Below are 10,322 nucleotides of genomic sequence, written 5' to 3' on the forward strand. Positions count from 1 at the left end.
TGACCAACAACTTTCAAGATATCCTGGGAATTTAAAATCAGGAGAGGCTTTACAGACAATCACACCTCACAGTGTTATACAGAATTTAAAGTTATATTGAAATGTCAAGGCCTCAATAAAATTCTTAGCTTTTTCTCCAACATTTAAAAAGCTATTTCCTTTTCCTGAAGGCCAAAATAACAACATCCATTTCAAAAACAAAGGCCAGAGGAGTTGTGTTCATTCTCTCTCTTCTGTCGCCCCCCTCCCCCATTACAGAATCAGCCAGGGACAGCTGCTCGGGACTTTCCCCTCCTGCTGCAACCAGACCAAGACACGGAGACTCTGTAAGCAGAAACTCAGACATTCCAGGGAAACACCACACCAACTGCTGATTTGGGAATCCAAAGTTTTAATAATAAATTGTGCCAGTAGAAGCTTTCAAAGGCAATGGTATATCAATAAATAACAGTTAAATTGAGTTCCTGAGAAAGAACCTACCACATGAAAGTATGTCAGATAGCTGTAAATAACAAAAAAAATGGCATCACTATAAAAAAAGCAGTAATACTGAATCTTACGTGGACTGTCACAATACAAGCACAGCAGACCTCAGAACATGCCATTCATACAAATGTAAACACGTACACGAGAATAATTTTTTTTTTTTAGTTTAGACGATAAATTTATAAATGTTGTTGCTTGGATAACAATGGATAGAATATGCTAAAAATTAAGGAATAATATATGGAATAATATAATGAAAAATACAAGGCGCCAGAATTTCAAAAAGCAAAAAAAAAAAAAAAATTGAACATTTTACTCAAATATAAATTGCTTTAAATAGGATTGTAATACTAATTTGAATTAAGGAATATTTTATGTGTTTATCTATTCAGTTATATACAGACCTATACTTATATGCAAATATTTATGGCTTAATTATTTTAGTATTCCAATATCACTTTGAATAAGCCTCACTTTTACAAAAATTTTTTAAATGCACACTTTAAACTCAGTTAAGATTTGACACTTTAAAGCAGACCAGTAGCATCTGTTAGAAACAGAGGACTGTGCTCCATCAGGGCAACACTTCGACTGTCTGAGACAAAAGGAGAACACACTTTTAAAGCTTTTCAGTGTGTGTAATTTTAACAGAAAATATTAATTAACAAGGTCATAATTATTGAATAACACATACAAATCATTCCATGAATGGAACAGGATACAGACAATAAGGATCAATTTTTTTCATAATTAACCTTTAAGAGGTATTGCTAATTAATTAATTTCAGTTTAGAAGGATAGGAGGTATTTAAATTTACCCTCCACAAAAAATGATCCAATCACAGACACAAAATCACTTCTCAGTTAGACATCTGAAATTTAAAAAATAAGAAATTAATAAGGTATACAATCATAACAAGGAAATCATCCACACAATACATTAACAACACACTGTCTAGAATACCTCACTTAAAGATACTTGTTAAGAACAGATTCACAGGACCTGCCTGTGAATGGCAAGATATGGTAACTTATTGAACAGAAAAACCTGCTCATGCCACATTCTTCACACACCAGACACCGACATCACACCCAACTTGCCACCTTGCTCACACTTTCTATTACACACTAATATGCAAAAGGAAACAAAAGCCGCTTTTTAAGGTGATGTCACAATCTGCTATGGAAGAGGGGGAGGAGAGGAAGGGGTTAAAAACAAAAAACCCCCCAAACAAAATGAAAACCCATCAAAAAAACATGGTATGACTAAAACCAGATTTAGTAACATCAGCCCAGAGTGCTTTATCTTTTTTCCTTTTTTACATTATTGCACAGAGATTTTCCCACCGTGTTCTTCAGTTTTTAATGCATTTTCCTAAATGTGAAATAAGTGCTATGGCTAAAATACCAATGTAGAAAAAGGAATAACAGCAGCAGCATGATTTGTCAAAGTTAATCCCTATAATTTAGTACGAAAAAAATTGATATAAACAAAATATAAGTGCTCTTTCTAAACTGTACTAAATTTTAAAAAATATTGTTTAATGCTGTGAATTGTCTTTAAATGCCTATCTGTGTGAGCGGTGTTGATCTCACACAAACCAGAGTCTAGAAATGAAGAACTGCTTGACTTGCAAAGTATTTTTTTTTCTGTGAAGACCAGAATTTCAAGTGTAGTAACTGAAGTACTTATTTACAACAAAATTGACCTCAACTTCCAAGCATGCCTGTTATGGAATCAGCTTCAAGGCCCTCCTTATATCACTATGTCTGGGGCATGCTATGTAATCATTTACACATACACAGGTTGACAGTCTCCAGTTGAATCCGCCATCTCTTTGTTTTCTATGTCTGAATTCTGAGACTGTGTGGCTTCAATTCCTGAAGGCTTTGGGCATCTAAATGGATAGCCATTGTCATCAAAGAACCTTCTGAAAGTAAACTCATAAAAGGCATGTTCCGTGTGTTTACTGTTGGAAGAAGTTAGAGTGTCCCAGGCCTTAGTGCTGTCCCCACTGACATCATTCCAAGGGCCTTCTTCATCTACAGGATCAAAATTTGAGGTGTCCATTGGATGACTGATCTTTGGCACATATGGCGCCAGCTGCCTTCGGATGTCACCAGAGAAGTCCATGGAGCTGAAGAATGGATGGGCCTTGATCTCATCAGCACCATTTCTGCCTAGCCGGTTCTCAGCAGCACAGCAAAGCTTGGTAATGAGGTCACTGGCCTCAGGGCTCAACTTGACTTGTGTTGGAATGTGAAGTGTACTTTCCCAGTTTATGACCTGAAAGAGAAGACAAAACCAAAGGGTGAATTTTCCTTCCAATTTCTCATCCAGATCTCATCCAGATCCCATACAGATCCAAGGCCAATTCATGTTGTTATTTTTATTTTATTTTTTGAGCAGTAGTGAGTTGATATGGTCAAAACTTTCAAAAGCAAAAATCTTAGTTCTTTAATAGGACTTCAGAGTCTACTTACTCCCCCAGAAAATTTCAGCACTCAAGGTAGTTGAATTCATTTTCTACAAAACCACAAGGCAATTTTGTAAGGAGGCTACCAAAGACACAGATGCTGAATGATGAAGAACCACCAATGGGCAGGAAATTAAGGGTGGTGTTTAAGGGATATGATTTTTCTCAAAAGGAAAAAAATTACTTTGCAAAAACATGCAATCCTTTAAAAAAGAGAGAACATTAGCATTGATTGAAGTGACAGATTTTCATCCAAATTCTCAGTCCCCTTGCAGGAATTTGTCAAATGTCTGTCAGGATTAGATACCATTTGGGGCTATGGAAATTCTTCTTGCTCCAGAGAGAAAAGGTAGACATAGGAAACTAAGTTCTCTGAGATGCTATAGGGGAGCAGAAAAAGAGGGTAGTAAGGACACTGAGGAACACTGCTCTGCCAGGTTATGGGTTTTGTTACTGACAGCTTTATAGGAAGAGTTTTGGATCATTAAACTTAAATCTATGTGCGTGTGTGTGTGTGTGTGTGTGTGTGTGTGTGTGTGTGTGTGTGTGTGAGAGAGAGAGAGAGAGAGAGAGAGAGAAAAGGAGTAGGGCAGGTAGTAAAAACCATGAATAATAAAATTAGGCTTATTTTATATAAATGTAGCAGATTAAGTTAATAAAACATTAGTCTGCTGGGGTCTTTTAGGGAGGTGTGGGTGGCAAATGGAGAGTAGCCACTTCATTTCTTAATGAAGATAAAGGTGACTTTTATAGGAGTCATAACTTTTTTTTTAATTTTATTTTAGATTCAAATGACAGAACACAAATACAGAATAGAGAAAAGAAAACATGATAAACTTAAATACAAAGTTAGAAAGGAAAAAAAAGTATCTCATATACATCACAGAACATGAAAGCATTCAAAATATGTAACAACAGATTTTCATTTCAAGAAAGCCTATATGATAAATAATATTTGTATTGATAATTGTCCATCTTTTCTTTGCTTCCTTGTGAGTTTTCTCTTGTTCTCTGTTGTGCACTTTTTTACTTTGTTCTCCCGCCCTCCAAATTCCCCCCAGAAGGCTACATCACATAAGAAATCACCTTTTAATGTACTTAAAGTTTATATATGTTTCTCTATAGCCATAGAGACACACACACACATACATATATGCATACATCTATACACATATACTTTCCCAAACCTATTCAACTCCTGATCTTTGTTTTTGGGAGTCATAACTTTTAAACTGAAAGGACCTAAATGGCCAAATAAGTTCTACTCTGCATTTAACAAATGGGGAAATGAAGACCCAGAGAGGTTACTGGGCCTTGCCCAATATCAATCTCATATCCAGTAATGTAAGAGCTGGAACCCAAACACCAGCTCCCTGACTAATGTCTGGTGCTCTTTCCACTATAATATGTTGGGGTTTTTTTGTTAAATTAAGCAACAAACGCAACTTTTTTTTTTTAAAGCAATCAGGGTTAAGTAACTTGCTCAAGGTTACACGGCCAGTTATTTCTGGGTGTGGTGCTGAGTATCTGAGCCCAGATTTGATCCCCAGGTCATCCCGACACTGGAGCCGGTGCTCTTACTCGCTGAGCCACCTGGCCGCCCCTAAGCAATTGGGGTTAAGTAACTTGCTCAAGGTTACATGGCCAGTTATTTCTGGGTGTGGTGCTGTAACGCAACTTTTCTAAAGCCTCTTTGTGAACTGCGAGCTGTTAACAACAGTGTCATGGAGTTGGGGAGAAAATCCTTTAAGAAAATCTTGGTGGCTGTGTAACCTTGAGCAAGTTACTTAACCCCGACTGCTCATAAAAAAAAAAAAAAGAAAATCTTGGTGCTAAATTTTGAATGTGACCAATCCCTTTCACTTGCTAAGGTTAAGTGGCCATGGGTCTTCCGTGTTACAGCAGAGAATGTTCAGGTGCCTATTACTATACAGGAACATTTCTCAGTAAGTTCAGCAATTCAAGTAGGAAAGAGCCCTCATCTAGAAACAGCTAATCACTTCAACCTGAGAACCACAGACTGATGCTAGACTTAAATAATTCTATATAACAGCTTCTACAGGAATACATACTATTTTAGACACCAGAAGACAAGAATAGAACTCAAGCAGTTTCATCATGGCACTAAATGGAACCCCTGCCCCGGTGGCACTGAAGTGACTCTGGGTTCTTAATGGGGCTGTAAGCAGACAGTCAGCTCTGGCTGGGCCCCCTGATACAGGTCTAGTGATAGATTGTGTGTTTGTTGGGTAAACGGCAGTCATTCCGGAGAAGTTTGGATAATATGGTCACTACGTGAATGCTTTTTGTCAGCCAGAGCAATAGGAAGGTTTTTGAGAAACTTTCAACAAAAAGGGAAGGGATCCTCACATGGATGAAATCACATATCTTTTGATATGTGATTTATGCAACATCACATTTTTTTATACTTTACAAGTGTCAGTATATGTATCTACATAATCCAGCAAAACAAATTCCCACATTAGCTAAGTCCTAAATGTATGTCTTGCTCTACATTTTAAAATTCTTTTAAAGCAATTATAAGTAATACAGACAGCTCATCTGACCAACCCAGAGTGCCCTACTGCTGCTTTAGAAATGGCAATACCATAAGAAGGCAGCATGTTCAATGCTAATACTTGGCTCTGAAGTCTCAGGACTCCAGTCTGAACTCAAGACTCTGACACTTACTACCTAAGTGACACTGGGCCAGCCTCTTAAACCTCCCTGTGTCTCAATTTTCTTCTTATCTATAAAACGAAGGGACCTGATTAGATGGCTTCTGAGATTCCTTCTACTATATTCATTAGTGTCAAAAACTTTGGGCATATGATTTTTTCCAGCAAAAATCCATTTCCTGGAGGATAGTAACTTTGTAGGTAGTAGTTCCTTTTCTTCTTTTTACTTCTCACATTTTCTTTTTTTTCCATTTATTTTTTCCAATTAACCATTATTTTCTCTCCACCCCCCCCCCACCCAAACCCCTTGTAACCAATATGAACAGTCAAATAAATCTAATTCCCACAGTGTCCACGTCAAAACGTGTGTCTCATTCTGCATCTTGAAACTATCACGTCTCTGTCGGGAAGTGGGCAGCACAGCATCATAGCACCATCAGCCCTCTGGAATTACACTGTTTCCAAGATGATAGATGGAATACTGATAGTTTAAAATGAAAATTAAGAAAGAAGAAATCACATGGAAAAACACACCTCCCCCCCCAAAAAAAACCCAAAAAACCATAGGCCCATCCCTACTGGATTCACATTTCCTACTCTCAAGGGGCAGAGGAGAATGCCATACCACAAAACTCACATTTCTTCCACTAAACCATAAGGGGTATGTCTGTGTGTGCAGAGAGAAGAGGTCAAATTTTCCTGTTTACCAAGTACTTGATCAAATGATCTATACATCCTCATAAACCAGAAGAACATTCCTTTCTTACTAACCTTCAGCTGGGTTTCTGTGGGAGTTGGAGCCAAGAAAGGAGGTTGCCCCACTAGCATTTCAAAAAGGATCACGCCAACGCTCCACCAGTCACAGAGCTGAGTATACCCTAAAAGGTGGGATGAATAAAAGTCACTCTCAGTTAACAATTACAGGTACCGATCTTATCATTCACAAATTTTGTGACACTCAATCAGGCACTCCCAGAGACTCTGAGGGCCAAAATGGCTGGTCAAGTCTTTTTTATCTGGTTTGTACAGGCTGTTGACTGAATAACCCAGCATATGCAAAGACCCAAGCCATTATGGCAGGGATACAAAAGTAGAAGATATGCTCCCTGGCTCCAAGAAGCTTACAATCTTTTTGAAGAAAAATTATACACCTGGCAGTCAGTCAATAAACATTTATAATGTGCCAGGTTCTGTGCTAAGTGTGTTAGGGATAGAAAAAGAAGGAACAGACAATTCCTCAAGGAATTTACAATATTATGGGGCAAGACAGTAAGTAGTACACACGAAGGGAGAGATAAAAAGAAGGAAGAAGAAAGGGAGGAAGGGTACTTAATAAATACTGATTTTTAAAAATTCGATTGAATCAGAAGCAAACTACTATTACTGTGAGCAGAGTGCCAAGACATTAAAATGACCTCATGCCAAAGCTTCTATAAAAGGATCTTTGAAATCATGGGATAGTACCAGAGTAATGCTTTGTGTCCTGTGGCATAATGAACAGTGACTGATAGCAAAATTATTTGGAGTTACAAAACTGGTAGGGTTCAGTTTGGTAGTTTGGGCAAGAAAGATAAGAGTAAATTTTAGAATTTGAGAATATGTGACTTAAAACACAAGGCTACAATTCTCCCCAAGTACTACAAGCAGACTAAAATGTCACTGAGAAATATTTAATTTATTTTTAAATAAAAATACAACAGAACACAGATGTTAATATATGATTTTTAAAGTCAATATTCAACCCACAAAAATCCTTTTTGGCCCCCATTTCTGTCTGAACTTGACATCACCTATTTAAATCACACAGTAAATGGTGATCATGGTACTGGTCTTGCCCATGATGGCTACTCAATGTGGTTAGGTGTCTCAGAAGCTGAACCTGTTTATTCTGTGGGTCTAGCTCTCAGGCAATCATCAGATATGCAGCTTGGTATAATGGAAAGAGCACTGCACTTGAAGTCAGGAAGACCCAAATTTGGATTCTGCTTCAGAAACTTCTAAGCTATGTAATCAACTCCAGGCAAATCACTTTGCCTAGTGATTTGGCAAATTACAAAAGGCTCTCTCAGCCTCAACTGAGAAAAATTATCACTAATGCAGATACAGGAGGGAAGGTCTATCACTGCACCAAATCTGTCTTCTGACTTTGTTGTCAAAATAAAAACAAAAACAAAAAGGTTTTGGGAATTTATTCCTTTCATGCCATTGGCTGACACCCCCACTCAATGCTTCATTCATTATAAAGTAGAAGCTGTAAAGAGACAACCAAGACAACTCAACTATGAGCTACTTTCCTATTAATTAGGTCATGGCTTCATTAAGACAGATGCTGGTGGACAGTATCTTTTCTGTGGGAAATGTTCCACTGGAAGCACGGAAACCATTCAGCATTGAAGGGGTTTCAAAGAACAATCAACATTTAGTGCCAGGTCCACCCACCAACCCAGTGAAATTTCTGAACATTCGAGACAAAGGAAATTTTGAAGTTTATACCTTTACGAAGGAGAACTTCAGGGGCAATGTAATTCGGAGTGCCAACAAGTGAATGTGCCAAACATCTCTGATGCTGCTTTTTAGCTCTTTGCTCTAGGGTCTTTAGCCTGTCTCCACATCGACAGTTTGACACGTCACCCCAGAGGTCACTAGGTTCCATGCTATCTTGTCTGATGTGACTCCCTTTTGCCCAGGACAAAGAAAGAAAAAAGTTTTTTTTTAAACAACTTGATATAAAACAGGAAAAGGGTTTAAAACAGCCTTGATAAATGCAAGAAATAATCCTCATAGAAGTTCACTAAGGATACGGTAGTAAACTTAAGGTCTAAAGTTAATCAAACTGATATAGGAACAACATGATTAGCTAGACAGAGATATAGCAGAAAAGCAGATGGAGAATCATAGTAAACCACTGGTTGCATTGATTTAACTACCTATTATCTTCAATGCTTTTACTTCACGAGATCTGGGAGATCTAGTAGATATCATCATAAGTTGTTATGGCCAAAAACTTATCACCTACGGGCAATCTTCTGATAATCCTATCAGAAGGTAATGATACTTTCTGGTGACATTGGCTAGTCTTGTTCTTCAATGACAGATGCTCAATCCATCATCAGGCTTATATCTGAAGACTCATCAAATTTGTTAGGGCCTGCCTGAACTTGCACTACTCTGGCACGTCCTTTGAGGGCCCAGGACCACCTCTATGCTATAATGAGATGCTAGGGTAGGATTTCCCAATTTGCTCATTTAAAGGATAACATGATCTTGGGACATGCAAAAAAAAAAAATACAACAGCCAAAGAGGAGACAAAAATTATAGCAGAAAAAGAGATTTCAGTGAATTGTTTTCAAAGTACTTTCATCATACTTGCAGAACTTTTGTTCTTAGAACTCTTTAAAGACAGGATAGACCAGTAGTTTCTAGCTTAGCCTCTGCAATATATCCTTAAGGTGTCTTTAATAAGGATATAGGACATCATAAAATTCTTTTAAAAAACGAGAAATAATTCACTTTAACTGAAAAATAGCAAAATAACATTACATGGTAGACAGCACTTTCAGGGAGTAAGGATATAAATATATAACAAAAAGTGTGTTGGGATTCCAAAACTGCCAAGATTCAAAATTAACAATGATGGTTTAAATAGGGGTTATTAAACCTTTATTTTTTGGTCATAGACTGTTCCTATTCCCCCCTCCCCCCAACCCCCATGTACCCTTAGTACTGATAAAACCTACAGACTCCTTGGAATGTTTTCAACAAAATACATCAGATCACAATACAGTTATAAAATATTTTTTAAAAACCCATGAGCTCACAAACCCCAGATTAAGTACCCCTGACCTAGAAAACAACCCACAATACAAGTAAACACAATACCTTTCTGGTAGTATTTGGAATTGTGAGTCCATCTGAATCCAGTGCAGAGTCCAAAATCAGTCAGTTTGATGTGACCATCATGATCTATCAAAATGTTATCTGGCTTGATGTCTCTGTGAATAAAGCCCATCTTATGGACACTCTCTATGGCCAAAGTCAACTCTGCAATGTAAAACCTGGCCAGGTGCTCAGGAAAGACCTCCATCCTTATGAGCAGGCTCATCATATCCCCACCAGGGATGTAGTCCATCACAAAATACAGGTTGTCTTTGTCTTGGAAGGAGTAGTAGAGTTTAACCACCCACTCATTGTCTGCCTCTGCCAATATATCCCTTTCTGCTTTGACATGGGCCACCTGGTTACGATTTAGAACATCCTTCTTCCTCAGAGTTTTCATGGCATACAGAGCATGAGTATCTACTTTGAAAGCAAGGCAAACTTCTCCAAAAGCACCGATCCCCAGGGTTTTGATTTTCACAAACATAGATTTGTCCATTTTGGCCCTCTTCAGCCTGTTGTAGTTAGACTCCTTCTGGTAGAGGATCTTCCTCATCTGTTCCTGTTCAGCTTCACAGAGACCAGCCTTTGGTAGGGGAGAAACGAGAGTCATATTAAAGGACATAAGAAACAGTACATGAAGTATAGTGACAAACTGAGAATACACCAGAAGTCAGGTCTTTGATCCATAAAGTGATACAGAAAAGTAAGTCCCGGGGGCGGCCAGGTGTCGGGATGACCTGCAGATCGAATCCCGGGCTCAGATACTTAGCACCCACCCAGAAACACCTGGCTGTGTAACCT

At 38.1% G+C, this 10,322-nt stretch overlaps 2 protein-coding genes across 4 annotated transcripts in view; both read right to left on the bottom strand.

The window, feature by feature from the left end:
- XPO4 (exportin 4) overlaps window positions 1-9,357 on the bottom strand; it is a 212,280-nt gene extending 202,923 nt beyond the window's left edge. The window contains exon 1 of the mRNA XM_069080301.1: window positions 9,348-9,357. The gene's annotated coding sequence lies outside the window, so the exon portion shown is untranslated. The remainder of the gene's footprint in view (window positions 1-9,347) is intronic.
- The window catches only part of LATS2 (large tumor suppressor kinase 2), an 84,687-nt gene continuing 74,739 nt past the window's right edge, over window positions 375-10,322 (bottom strand). For all 3 annotated transcript variants that reach the window (XM_069080308.1, XM_069080310.1, XM_069080309.1), the window contains exons 5-8: window positions 9,522-10,104; window positions 8,135-8,317; window positions 6,413-6,519; window positions 375-2,773 (exon numbers count right to left, since the gene is read on the bottom strand). In XM_069080308.1, the coding sequence (XP_068936409.1) occupies window positions 2,279-2,773; window positions 6,413-6,519; window positions 8,135-8,317; window positions 9,522-10,104 (1,368 nt within the window). In that variant the 3' untranslated portion in view covers window positions 375-2,278. The remainder of the gene's footprint in view (window positions 2,774-6,412; window positions 6,520-8,134; window positions 8,318-9,521; window positions 10,105-10,322) is intronic.

The sequence above is a fragment of the Petaurus breviceps genome, unplaced genomic scaffold (genome assembly GCF_028583685.1).
Source record: "Petaurus breviceps papuanus isolate PSGF00001 unplaced genomic scaffold, PetGlider_PUasm1.0 91133, whole genome shotgun sequence".
Lineage (NCBI taxonomy): Eukaryota > Metazoa > Chordata > Mammalia > Diprotodontia > Petauridae > Petaurus > Petaurus breviceps.